The sequence below is a fragment of the Rhipicephalus microplus genome, chromosome 4 (assembly GCF_043290135.1).
Source record: "Rhipicephalus microplus isolate Deutch F79 chromosome 4, USDA_Rmic, whole genome shotgun sequence".
NCBI lineage: Eukaryota > Metazoa > Arthropoda > Arachnida > Ixodida > Ixodidae > Rhipicephalus > Rhipicephalus microplus.
In genome coordinates, this window is record NC_134703.1 from 34,015,434 (window position 1) to 34,029,984 (window position 14,551).

Here is a 14,551-nt window from a genome sequence, read left to right on the forward strand (position 1 = left end):
CATCACTTTTTCATGGACATTTTTATTGAATCAGTTTGCAGATTGGCATAGTTCGGTTTCGGTAATGGTATAGTGCCTAGACTAGTTTTGGCTTGGCGTGAAGTGGCGCCCGAATTCTGCGCGAAAATGAACGTTGCATCAAGGAATATTTCTCTCGGTTGTAAGTTCAGTTTGTGATTCTTGTGGCTATGAATGCTAGTTGATATTCGTCGGCGTAGCTGCATACGCTTCGTTTACAGTAATTTCTATCGAAACACTGCTAGTTTATTGTGGTTGCTGAGCCCTTGAGGCCCTCATAGTGAGAAAAGATAGTACATAGATATTTTCTCTGCTACAAATAGGAGAACGCATCAAGTTTGACCTTGCCTTTGGAATATTTCGTCGTATTTTGCGGCAATTTAGGCAGTGGGCCGGGACGTCGCAATAAGTTACCTATCTGAAACGAATGGAAAGATCAATGTAATTCATCCTTCAGTGAAAGCACGTACTGGTCAGTTTGTTCAGACGCTCATACTGATGTTGACACGGGCGCAGTATTTCTGAAATTTTTAATGGTATGTTACAGTGGCTGTGACACACCGATGCTGAGCACAACGTTCAATTTGTGGCAGCGTGTCCCAACCCGATTGTGGCAAAATGCAATGTTTACTGAATTGTCTGTGCATGTAATAAGTGAAGAACCTGAGCCAGCTTTTAGTTTAAAGGTACAGAAACATCTTTCTTTGTCATTCAACACGTTTATATTAAAATTATGCAAGCTTTTTAGGCTTTATTCGAGGTTATACATTTGAACTGCTAGCCGCGGCTAGTAGTCGGATCATTCATTTTTGAGCAATACACACGCATTACCATGATAAACGCATCATGGTCTTTGAAGCTTTTTTTGAAGCGTCTGTTTCTGAGCATTGCTATAGTTAAGTGACCATTGGCCCCTTAACAGTCTTGTTATTCGTTTATTTCTGTCTAAGTATTTGATATTTGAGTCTATTCCTACTAAAAAGCATGCTTTGATCTATATGTAAAAGTTATAAGCATATATAAAGACATAAGTAGCATAACAAAGTTTGTTTTCGACGGCCTATTTGTGGCTTTCATGACTTATGAAACAATTCAATAGAGAAATTGGTTAAAATATGCCTCAATTTACCAAAACAGTGTTATATTGAATTTTTTACCTTCGACAGCCAGAAATGGTAATGGAAGAGTCTTGAGGGGGATGCTGTTCATTTCAACCTCCTCACAATGATACCCACTCTTGTTGCATCTGAGCAGTGCACCTCCTCTTATGAACTTCTAATCCTGTCATCAACATGACCATCGCTCTAACTTTCAGAATGAAAGCAAACTTCTGTATCTGAATAATTAGCACGTACCTGAGTAGCTGTACGATGACAGAAGACCTCTTTGCTGAGACAATGCACGAGCATCACTTTTGCTGGATATTTTCTAAACTCAAGTCGCGAAAAAATTTCAGATGGCAATTAGAATAAAAGTAATTTCCAAACAAGTGCAGCCATCTCTGAAGTGACACACAAACTACCTTGGCAACAGCAAGTCTTGTGGGAAGATGTCATCTCAAACGAACGAACCACACTTGTCCAAAGTCATTTGAGCATAGTTTGGCAAGAACGAGCTGTGCTTGTCCAAAACGATTATAGGGTTAAAGACCATGCTGGTACAAGGACTGGCGAGCGCGAAAAAAACAAAACATATGCATGCTTTTCTAGGTGCGCACCGGTGAGGAAGCAGGCAATAGTTCTGATCATTTTATAGGCAGCCACTAGGAGGTAGAAGTGGGTGAAGAGCAAAGTTAGGCTAGTCGGTAGAGGTTCACAATAAAATTTTTTTTTACTGCCGTATAAATGCAGACAAAAGACTAAAAGATGGCGTTCTGTGCATCCTATCTTCTTTTTTCAGTTTTTCTGGTACAGGACACCTTTGACGCACATTTCATAAACCAGCCTTCATTTATATATTTAATTGTTCGTGCCATTGGATAAATTTTCAAATAAAAAAAATCTTTCTTCGAGTATGCAACAAGGATTTCATATAGACGAGGAGAAGGACTGGCCTCCTTTGCCGGGTGGTATCAATACACTTTAAAAAAAAAGAGGGTTTTCTTGGTGCACCTTTTCATGATACATTGTTAATTGTCATGCGACTTGCTTGAGTTTCTTTTCCTGAACACTGTGTGCTTGCTACTTTCCTATGAAAAGTGCCGCCTCCTACTGATACTTGAAAGTCACGAATAGAATTACAGGGCACGCATTGATAACTTAGGTAAAGGATTTCAAGGTAGATGGTGATTATTGTTTGTGATATGAAGATGTCCCAAATAGGTGTTTCATGTGCTATCGGTGTCAAATGAAACATGAGCAGCGGCAAGCTTCAGCGATTGCATAATGCACGCACTTTAGTAATTTTATGATTGATATGTGAAGTTCAGCGTCCCAAAACCACCATATGATTATGAGAGACGCGGTAGTGCAGGGCTCCGGAAATTTCAACCACCTGGGGTTCTTTAACACGCACTTTATTAATCCTCATTGACATGCACGCACGTCCTATTCGGTAGCACAACGCATATGCGTCTCATTACGACACTGCCGTTTTGCTGAGTTGGCAGCACGACGGAACAAGTACAGGTGCTTTAATGGAGAGTTAACCCAGTGTGCAAACATTTAAGCATACGAGAAAAACTAGTGAGGAAGTCGACTGCTAAGAGATGTGTGGAGAAAGAAGCAAACAAAATGAAATCTGAGCATGCATCGAGCTACAGAGAACTATGCAGATCTAAATTTAATATTCATTTCATTCTTTTAAAAATTACTGCCATTAGCATTATGTTGAGATATGTACTTGAAGGCTTGCAGAAATATTAAAGAAAGCCTTTGACTGCAATTACCATGTAAGCATGGCATTTATTCAGTTTTTTCTTACCGTTTTTTTTTTTTACCATTCATTTATTCTGTGTGCTCACCTTCAGAAAATAGCAGCTAGCCATATGTTACCTCCATCTCTCTCTATTAGTATGGTATGTGTTATCTGGTGTTGCTATACCCTTCAAGTACGTTGATGTCTGCCAAGCTACAATGTCTCTATAGGTATGTGTAACCAAAATAGATAAGTTTTTGTCTAATATTTTTTTTCTCTTCAGCCTTTTCAAACACCGTGCTTTTTTTTCGAGTTTTCCAAATATTAAAAGTGCTCATGTACTACAGACACTGGCATCATGACAATCCTAATGAAATAATAATAAGAACAGCTGGGTGAGCTTGTAAACATGAAATTAAGTGTGGGTAAAAATACATTAGGGAGAAACGAATCAGAAATGACATGCTATCAGCAACAGAAGTTATTGAAAAATAAAGAAAACAAAGATATACACGTTCTTTATGGTGAACTTCTGAGTGCCAGCCACCGCCCTACTACTCATCATTCCTTAGCAAATCAGTCGCTTGGTCTAGGTGATGCCACAAACAAATTACGTATATGTAACACATGTTCAGCAGGAGAAGCTTTTAACAAGCGATAAGAGGTATGCACCTGCAAAATGGCTTTACGATAGCTAATGTAATAATCTATGCATGTGCCAAGTTGTTAAGTGGCATCGAGGTGAACAAATCTCCCAGTTTGATACCACTGCAGAGGGGCAGCTAATGTGCAGTTACCAACGTCTTCGATATGGGCATAACCTCAATGACATCCCGACTGTTGCGATTTCTCTCATGTGATTACGCATGACAGTTTAGTCACACATCTCCTGTGTATTTGCATCAGCCACTGCCAAGACTTCCCGTAGTGCCTGGTCCGAACGAGAGACTATGCTGCTCATTGACTTGTGGGAGACATACTTTGAAGACCTGCGTAAGACGAAGCACAATGGAGCAGTATACCTGGAGATAGCTTTCAGGCTGCGTGAAAGCGGCTACAACAAAAGCAAGAAGCAAGTGCAGCACAAGATAGATAACATGACCCAGATGTACAGGTGAGCCCATCAGCGTGCTGTATCAGGGGTGCGTAAGGCCCATTCGGTGTATTTATTTGTGTAAACTTATTTAAAGATACTGCAATCCCATGAAAGAATCTTTGCTAGGTGGGAATTGCAACTGGTAGTTACAAAAATGATAAAAAAAAGGCAGGTATGTAACATTTAGCAAAAACATAACTTAATATGAAAGCAATATATAAACAGGAATGCAAGGTCAGATGTTGTAAATATATTTATGCGTGTTTTACCATATGTAATTCTGAGTGATGTCATGCATAACTGAAAACACAGATGATAGAGGATCGTAACTTGTTGAACAGAAAAATTTATCGAATTTTTTTTCAGAAACAAGTTATGGTATACACTTTGAAGTATCTTGTGATTGTAATGTATTCTGTAAAATACTTTAAAAAAGTGCCTTGTGATTTTTTGTTGTCCATTTGTGTTAGTATTACCACACATGCATTGTGCAGCTGTGTTGCCTGTCAAAATGTTCAGAAAGTTGACAATTGGTTTTCTTCATATGGACAGTTGTATAGATTAGTGCTGTAAGTGCTGTGCAAAATAAAGATGTGTGCATTTCTGTGGCAACGAAGATTACCATCATCATTGCCAGCAAGGAGCATGGCTCGCCATGCTCGTGACGCTTTCGCTACGAGCGAGCTCCGCTTGGCTGATTCCATGCTGAGGTGGAATAAACGACGTGCCACAGATCTTTCCTTGATTGAGGGTCGTGTTCTGTAGCAATTTTGACTATTCACCAAGTAGGCGTAAAACTATAATATGCAGATTTGTATTCTCTAAGGTGACTAAAACAAGAAAACTGTTTTATATTGCAGCAGAAAATATTTCATCTGTGCTAACCAACAGATCATGTGCACAGCTACCAACAATGTGAGACGCGTGCATCTGAGCGTGCAGCACAGCACAATGTAGGGCATAGGAATTTGCAAACAAGTAAAATGAAATATAGTAAATAGCATGGCTGTCTAATGGAGCAGTATCATATTTACAATTTATGTCTAAAATCAGAAAATTAACGCAAAAACAGGGAGGACTGGGTGGACAGTGGTAGACTTCCAAGGGCATCACGCATCTAATTTTTGCCACCCTGTCATAGATGGTGCCCCCTGTACAGCTCAAAGCAGCTGCACATGAGATGGAGAGAGTTGAAGGAGAGAGGTAAAAAAAATGCCCCCGTATCTGCATGTAATCTGCAAATGTTGTCGAAAGACGATAGTCTTGCGTGTGGAGGGAGTGAAAAAACATTTATTTTATGTTCTGCACAAGAAAATCGGTGAATGGTATTACGGAGGTGCTGTGCTACAGTGCCTCGAGCGGGCAGCGGAGGCATCAAGTCATGTCATACATGAGCCATGAGTGCCATCTGGTAGTTTCTTTTGGAAAACAAAGCGCGTGGCCGTGCGCGCCCATCTCAGAGGTGATAAGGTGTAGAACGCGAGGCGACGGGTAGGTGCCACCACCATCTCATCTTAGCAAAGCTTTGGAAGCACTTCCCGTTCTGTGCAAGCGTTGCATGGTAAGGGCAGCGTAATAAGCGTTACGGTCCTTAAAATTACTTATGTATGTGTTTTTCTAGTAAGAGATGCCTACACAGAATATATGCGTGTTGTTATGGGGCGCCAAACATGCACAATAATTGCTTTTTAATTGACAATTGCACAAGCATGAACGCTCAACCGTGAGCAACATTGGTGGTCGCTGCGGATGGGGTCGGGCGTTTCAAGTATCCGATGCTGGTAAGAGTGGACAAACAGACAATGTACAGACAGACAGTCAGACCAAAATTTTTGCGTCGAAGGTCCCCAAGAAAGACTATTGTTTTTAAAAATGTGACTATCCCGTTTGCTTCTCTACACTGGGGCACAGGAGAAGTGAATGGTAAGATAAGGTGGTGTCGCTGCTATTCACACAATGGAATTAAGAACTGTGGTTGCTCATGCATATTTGCTGTTCATAAGACTTCGATGAGCATTCATAGTCCTTTGTCACGACTGCTTATTGTCGGCCTGCTAGGCTTCACCACTCTGCTGCTGTTTCTGTAGTTATAAAACCTCCTAAGTGGAGCAGAGAAAGGGCATCTCATTGGGCATCATATCTGGCATACTCAACTCTTCTTGATGTCTCAATAACACTAAGGACGTCACCTGCCTGAAAATTTGTCACTTCTGACCATACTTCTCTTGATTTGTTTCGTGCACTGACCTTCATAAAACTGCTGAATAATACAACACACACGGTCATGGCTAGTACTCCCAAGGTTGTACAAACAAAGAAATATACCCAAAAAAGTGACAAGAAAAATGCCTGCTGCCTCAGGACAATGGGTTGTCTGTCTTGCACATAATGCAAAGTTTGTGGGTTTTCATCCTGTGGCGAGCATGTTATTTTTTCATCCATTTTGATTTCTGTTTATCTTATAATTTACACACTTCAATTTTTAAAAATTGCAGATAACATCCCCTATGTTTCCCTTCACTTAATTATTTTTTGACATCGTACAGTAATGGCCTGTAAAGATGGGTGCCTTAATACATGTCCCCTGCCCCATGCAACATACAGAGCAAACCTCGAGGATTTCTTTTCCCTGCTTGTATTCCATCGTTTAGTCATAGCATGCTGTGCTTTGTTATGCATATGTTTTGTGTGTCTGTCTTCAGTCCTGACATATTTCAAAGCATTGCTTGAGTAATGCTTGGTGTCTTGCTGTGCAGGAAGTGGACAAGAAGAGGGAATAAGCCAGTCCGGCCTATTTGGCCTTTCTACCGGCCCATCCACCGGTTAATGCAAAAGTTCAAACCAAAGGTTATTGCAGCATCTGAGGTGGGTCACGATGATGCATGCAAGTAGATCTCGCTCCTGCTAATTAGATGTAGGTAGTGTAATGACGAGAAATAGACACAATGCCTGATCGTTGACCGGTTGTTCTATTATCCCCTTCCTCTTCCCCTGCTTTGCCATCTAACCTCCCTAGCACGCGACCGCACCTCAGCGGCACTCTCGTCCTTACATTAGTAACTTAGCCATGTGCACAAGCAGACAGAGGAGGCCCCCTTCCCTTGCCTTGTCGTTTGACGAGTGCACCAAGTCTGCGCCATAACTTTACTTTCTTAGACGTGTACTGCAGTTGTTCAAAGAACAGGGTTATGGGTACACAGGTTTTTCATGATTGTAGAGACGCTACACCTCTGATGTTGCGTTCCAGGAGCCGAGGAGCAATTTCAAGCTGGTGTAACGTTGTTAGTTAAATATAAGTGTTTTTTGAACATATCAGAGCTTCAATTTAACGTATGCCACCAGGAACAGCATTGTGCATGCCATCATTCCTGAAAGGTCGCTGGGGGTCAGCATCTTATTTCTTATTGTTGTGGGTTTGTTTGGGAATTGTGGAGTAGCAAACCCACTGTGAACGTAACCAGGAATATTTAATTGTTCTGAGACGGCCCTACTGTGCCACGTGTAAGTGACTGCCATTATCAGGGTTAAACAGCATTTTTATTAACAAAAGATTTCATGTGTTTTTGTAAGGGCATGCAGTTATTTAAAATTTTCGAATAAAGTAAATAATGCATATTCCAATTATACTAAATATTTTTCAAATATTTTCGAATAATCGGCAGCAATGGGAAATGTTCAAAGGCACAACACATTAGAAGAGCAAAAAATAATTTGTATTGTTTTAATTAGAAGGTTGCCAATATGCATACAGATCAACTTTTTACAGGACTATCAAGCTTTACTCATCAACAGATGAAGGGCTTTTGCGTTAAACTTCAGTGATGCCAAGCAAATGTTCTTAATGCACAATATTTGTAATGAGATTCATGATGTTTGTTTTATAAATATTACCTCTTTAGGTCTTTGTGTTATTAAAAATGTGTTGACAAAGTACCACATAAAATACTAAAGTAACTGCTTTATTAAACCTAAACTTAAAAAAATACCCTCAAGACTCTAGTCGCTGCTGTATACAAGCTTGCCACCTCAGTCTACATAATTGTGGCATCTTTTCTGCGGTTAAATCTAGTAGTAATGTTACATTGTTAAAGTTTGTCAATGGTTGTTGTAAATAAAAAGTTATTGTATTCGAAGCTTGTCTTGAAAATGGTTATTTCACTATTTGAAAACTATTCGAATAGTATTTGATTCGTATTCCATTCGGTATTAAATTTGCTTATAATAATTTACTTTAGTCAGGAAAAGGAGGGTAAATTTTAAGGGCCGATTTTCCTTGATGGACACAATAATGAAAACATCATGAAAACTGACAGACCGTTTCATGGCATAATTGTCTGTCAGTTTTCATTAATATTGTGTCTAATGAAAAAAAACGAGCCCTTAAAATTTTTCCTTTTCTTCATTCATATGAAGAGTCTATTTCTGCCAGACCTAATGCCTTCAGGTGGAATGGGATGGATTATTGGTCAGCTGCCAGCTCATTGTAAGATCACGTGCTATGTGCCATTAAGAGGCAAAAAATGAGTGTCCCACACTCGCCACAATGCCAACAGTTGGCGCTGACTGACGCTCTCACATTTAAATTTACATACCTACCCCATAAAGTGGATGGGGGGATAGCCGCCTTGGGAGCTCAGTTGGTAGAGCATCAAACACGTTATTTGAATGTCACTGGTTCGCCCCCTGTCTATGGCAAGTTCTCTTTTCGTCCACTTTTCTTTATTCACAGTTACATTACAATCACTTCGAACAACATCCCCTGTATTTTCGTTAGCGTAATTGTCTGTCAATTCTAATCAATATTGCATCTAACAAAGAAAATCAGCTTTTAAAATTTACCCTTCTTTATTTTGCACTTTCGGCACCAACTGTAGGGTCATTTACATGAAGTTTTCGCTCTGAGCATGTAAAAATCTCGTGCATATTTATTTTGGAAAATGTTCACAATACTGACAAATAACCAGCCGTATACCTTTGCATCTCTTCACCTATCTATTTTGTTGTACCTACCAGACATTAGGCATATATTTTTGCTCTTGCAAGTTCTCAAATGATGAATGTTAACTGTAATGCTCATAAAATTGTTTAGCTGTGATGTTCTTTACCCTCTAGGAATGAAGCTTTACAAAAAGCAATGTATTATAGTCTCCAGTGGCTGTTATAAAATTAAACAACATTCAGCACAATAAGCATATTCAAATTAAATTGTATTATCTAGAGAATTGCCAATATTAAAAAATTTTGCTTTGCTTCTTCAGGAACAACGTGCTGTGCCAATGCAGAGTGATGAGACAGTGCAACAAGTGACCGATGAGGCATTTCCTGGGCCTACTGAAACCGAGCATTTGTTGCCTGACATACCGTCGCCACCCACGCATCTCATTCGTCAAGTGAGTTCGGTGAATTTCTTAAATTATTACATGCATCATGCAGCTCCCAATTTCCCCTACCACCTTTTTTTTTTAGTCATTCATTATGTATCGCTCAACCGTACTTAGTCTCAGAGGCAAGGAAGGAGCTGACAGACGTCCCTACTTTAAGATAACAATTATTGTATCTTTGGTGTAGAAGAGAAAGATTTGCTGCATCAATTACTTGCCTGCCAAATCCTCTGACCATGCTTCAGACTGGAAGCAATGTCACTGATAGCTTTCTGCGAATAGTCAATTTTAGGTTCAAAGTGAATTTGGAGTGAAAGTGATTTTGGTTGAATAATGTTGAATCGAATTTGAATAGTATGTGTCACATATTCTAAAAAAAGTGGGCATATTTGTCATGCCAACTAACCTGCACAGTATTTCTTTTTTAATTATAACAAGACCTGTGCAAATGCCATTCTTTTTGTTTCATAGAGAGTGGAAACAACTTTGAATAGTAACAGTATTTGACTTTTGGTAGAATGACAGTGATAACCTGAAAAATATGTGAAGTTTTTGAAATTTGCTGTTCTTGTGGAGTTGTGAGCGCTTCGTCAAAGTACTGATGTGAAGGAAACAAGAACAGGACGCACTGCTTGCCAAATTCGAGCGAATCAGTGGTGGCCAAACCAGGCAGTCCATTTTAGTGATGCATTGGGAACAGCTATACATGTATATTATTCGCTCGTGCACGCACACACACACATGCACGCATGCACACTTGCCGAACTCGAGTGGATCAGTGGCGGCCAAATCGGACAGCCCATTTTAGGGACACATCGGTTATGGCTATGCCCTTTAGCTATTCAGATGCACACACACACACTGGTCGCATACATGCACAGACTGGGTGTTTCAAGAAATGTGTTTAAAATCCTCGAATATTGGCAAAATGCAATATATGTTTGATGCCTTCATACTGAATCCTTCTGTAACTGCCGTCATCTCAAGATAGTTAAAAACATCATTTATGACAGTAATTAAAAAGTTAATTTTTTAATTTCAGGAGCTAGCTAGCTATGTCAAATGTGGATGGAGAATTGAAGTTTTTCATGTGACAGAACCCATCTTAGGATTTAAATATAAAAGGGGCCTCTAGTGATTATTGTCGCTTAATGAAACTCAACCAAAATTAATGGCAAAACAGAAACAACGATAAGTGCAACAAGCAGACAACCAGGAAGACGTCACTGCAGAAGACGGTGATTACAGAGGTGTAATTTTATGCATTCTTCAGTGTGTGTGCATCATGCAGGCAGCAACTACAAGCCCAAACGACACACACCACAAAACAAAGTTTACTGACGAAGTTGATTCATGGTTGATATAACAATGCTCACACATTTTGGTTGTCTCGTCTCGGAAGAATGTGGCAGTTGCACTCTCCCACATTTTGGATTCAGTTTTGCCGCTGAATTAGGTGTATTCCGCGACTTCACAATTTTCACTAGAGGCAGTTTTTTTTTTTTTTTTCAGAATCTGAAAGCTGGAATGGGTTATTTGCATGAAGAACTTTAATTGTTCCATTTTACATAACTGCCTTACCCCACTTATTAAAAAGATATATTGCTTTTTTCTGACTTTTAAAAAATGTTGGACACATTTCTTGAAACACACATTCATACATGTAGTTCACTACCAGGAGGTATCAAAATGAGAGGATAAGCAAGTTGTAATGCATACAGTATAAACTTAATGCAGCATGTGCAATGAATGTAGAAGCTTAGTTCGTTGATGGTCAATAATGCTGCATTCATTTGCTTCATCGAGAAATTTGTATTTCCTCGTTGAGTAAGCTTTGCACTCTAACGCTGTAGCCAGGTTGGGGTAAGTTTCTGATTCGGTGGTAACTGTGGCATTTTTTATGCAGCTTGATGTTCATCTGAAGCAAGAGCTACGGGATGAAGATGCGAGTGAAAGGAGCGTAGGTGGGCAGGTGGAAGCCAATGGTGGCATCACAGCCCACTTCAGGCACCGCCACGAAGACAGACTGGCCTCAGAGTTCATTGAATCTGCATCAACGGGTACTGTTGACATTTTGAAAGGTGAGTTACTCAAAACTTAAGCTAGAGCAACACGTTGACTTTTAGTCCGTCGTCAAAATTTTGCAACATACTGAATCTGAACACGCAAATCTGAGAGCAGCAGTCAGAAGATAGGAGTATCATACCTGCAAACCCTCAGGATTCGTTCGTGAGGCTCCCCACTTCTGACCAGTCCTCCCGATTGTACGGGTGTTGCCAGAATTATCCCAATATGCGACCAGCCCAAGTGAAAATAACATATGACAACTGTTCTAAAAACATTTTGGCCTTGAGGAATCGGGACGGCTTTCCACAGTACACTGTCCCCTTTCGACCTATGTATGGGAAAAGCAGGTCACCCTGTTTGTGTGTGGCCATCGACATTTACTCTTTGACAGATTATTATCTTGACAAGGAACTCAGAATGGCATCACACAGCAGCACACTCAAAGTTAGCTTCACCGTTTGACAGTATCTTGAAGTGCAGTGTGCCAGGTGTTGGAAAAAGTTACCGTACTTTATTTAGAGGCTCACAGCAGATTTTGTTCTGCGTGCGTCTGTGATTAAACATGTGCACTTAAATTACGAACTCCAGTATATACGATTGCCTGCGTGTAAAAGCTTTACTGCAACCATTCAGAGCTTTGTATGATGTCACTGCGGCCCAGAGAAGCAAGAAATGAAAACTTGCATATTTTCTGTAATTGAAGTGCAACAACAATACTTTCTCTATGACGACCATTATGTACAATTGCTCGAGATAACTGCACCATGTCTCTATTAATCTGGCCACTAAAGGTAATGTTGGCTCTGAAGTATATGAGTTCCAACAGAGTTTATGCCAATATGACATAAACTGAAGCTTGGGGAAACGAAAGAACAGCTCAAAATTGTCACATTTTAACCTGTGAGCACTAAGGACAAAGTCAGTGTCTTTGCTTCAGCTGAGCACAAGGCTGCTATCAAAATGTCATTTTAGGGAGACTCACAATGGTGGTATATATGAACAAAAGCTCAGACATTCAATTCCTGCTTGCTGCATTCCGATGAAAGCCCATTACAGTGTACTGTGTAGCAACTACTGTCAGGCTTTAGTGATTGCATGTTGAATAATAGTGATAGATTTAGCTATAACAATTCACTACGGTACTCTCTATAACACACTCTGCAGCTTTGAATGACTTTAAAACTCACAATTTATTGGTCATTTGGAGTAAAGTGTAAGCATGTTTATATTTGAGTATGTATTTAATGCTAAGCAATCTTTTTGTCAAAGGGAATCTAGTACGCATTCTTTATAGTGCCGATGTTTAGAATGTGTGTGGTGCTTTGAACATCGTCATGTGGTACGAATAACAGTAGTACCTGTTTGGTTAATTTTGCTGCACAGAAATCCTTGAAGAGCAGAAGAATCTTCGGCTGAGCATAGAAGACTCTCAGCGACGCACGCACGAGCTTCTGCTCAGGCAAACACAGCTACAGGAGCGTGCCACTGAAGCACTCATCCAGGTTGCAGCTGCCATCAGTTCGTGTATTAAAGCACCATCATTGTCATCATATACAGCTTTCCTCACACTCGTTTGCTTAGGGAGTCTATTTTCTATTTGAGTGAAGGGTACCACACATTGAGGTACTTTTTCCTAAACTTCGAAAAGAAACATTTAAAGAACGTAAAAATTGAATTGTACAGAACAGCATTTATTTTACTGGTCGTTCCTCTAGTTTCTAATGCACAAGTGAAGAAAAGTTCATTTGTTTGAATGTCACGCATCCATCAAAGAACCATTTCCAAGGCAAATGGCACAAAGAAACACCGACCTTGAAAAAACGGGCGCACCTGTGGTATCGTTTAGAGGAACTGCTGACACAGTTACATTGTTTTGTAAAAGCAAAGTGCTTTGTAGGTTTGAAATTCAAGGTATGTTTTGAGAAAGGTCTGATGAAATATGTGTTGCTGGATATCTGTTGTGCTGCACACTTCACAACATTTAGATTCACAGATTGAGCAACGTTAACATCTCTTATTTTTTCCAAGGTGTGCTCGTCCATTTCTTTCAATTTCTGTGTAATTTATTATTTTATTTTATATATAGATACTGAAATCTCTTTTGGGAATTTTGGCAGTGAAGGGTTACAACGTAAGAAGAACAGAAGAGCAAAAAAATGCAGAAGACTATGTAGTTTGTCAAAAAGAAAGTATTCACAAAACGTCTTGAAGCAAAATTGAACCATTTAAAATTCCAGAGTACAAAACTAATGAAACTTATGAAAGGTTATAGGGCATAGGATTATAATACCTGTGTCATATGAACTCTTTTGGAAGGTTATCCAGTTGATGGCCATCGAAATGCCATAACTTTATTGACTCGATGGAGTCAATAATGCCATTGCTCTATGGCTAGGTGGCATATAAAATAAGGTGCACCAGCAATCGCAAAATGCTGTGTAATGTGATGTTTGAGCGGAGAGGTTTTGGTGTCTTGATCATTGTGATATTTAAGGCCAAGAACATGACACGTATCAATGGCAGTGATGGTATTCTGCTTCCCGGCACTTCTAATTGTGGCATCGGCGGGGCTATGTGTGAGTTAGTTTGTCTGGTTGAAAGGAAAAAGCCCACATCAAGTAGCAGAACCTTTTGTCGATCAACGGACTTTAGCAGGCGAATCATCCAGTGGCCCTCCTGATTGAAAAGTTGTTGATTATGAAAATGAGGACTGTTGTGCAAACAGAGACGTTCTAACAAAAGACCAGTTGCTATTTCATATCTTCATGTCATGTGTGACCACATGAAGAAGGTGTGAAGTCGTTTTGTTTTTAGTGTTTTTCTTTTGGTTGGAATTAAGTTGTAGCATAGCCACAAAGCAGTTGAATGTTCCAGATGATGCAAAGACATGAAGTGATTGTGACAGGACCGAGTTACTTGATTGTTGAGAGGGGGCAGTTTATCATATTCCCGTCTAGCAGAAAGTAGACATGCTCAGACTGCTTGGTGATTGAACGATCATTTAATGCACTACATATCTTCGTTGGAAGGGCAGTTGTCGTTAAATGTGACATTGTGAAAAATTTGCCACCCGCTGTTTGTAGCAGCCAAGGCCTGAAGGAACAATTTGATGGATAATGATCACTTTGAAAAC

At 39.8% G+C, this 14,551-nt stretch overlaps 1 protein-coding gene across 1 annotated transcript; it reads left to right on the plus strand.

The window, feature by feature from the left end:
- On the plus strand, positions 1–14,159 carry LOC119171858 (uncharacterized). The gene is made up of 6 exons (XM_037422719.2): positions 1–160; positions 3,781–3,988; positions 6,727–6,835; positions 9,229–9,360; positions 11,258–11,432; positions 12,802–14,159. Exons 1-6 carry the CDS (start codon positions 127–129, stop codon positions 13,017–13,019), a joined length of 876 nt encoding a protein of 291 aa, XP_037278616.2. The 5' UTR covers positions 1–126; the 3' UTR covers positions 13,020–14,159.
- The last annotated feature ends 392 nt before the right edge of the window (positions 14,160–14,551 follow it).

What these genes read in the sequence shown, in the direction of transcription:
- LOC119171858 (XM_037422719.2), top strand. Translation starts at nt 127, where the DNA reads ATGAACGTTGCATCAAGGAATATTTCTCTCGGTT. An exon ending in AAGGAATATTTCTCTCGGTT is followed by an intron (nt 161 to 3,780) that starts GTAAGTTCAGTT and finishes TATTTGCATCAG; the next exon opens with CCACTGCCAAGACTTCCCGT. An exon ending in AGGTTATTGCAGCATCTGAG is followed by an intron (nt 6,836 to 9,228) that starts GTGGGTCACGAT and finishes TTGCTTCTTCAG; the next exon opens with GAACAACGTGCTGTGCCAAT.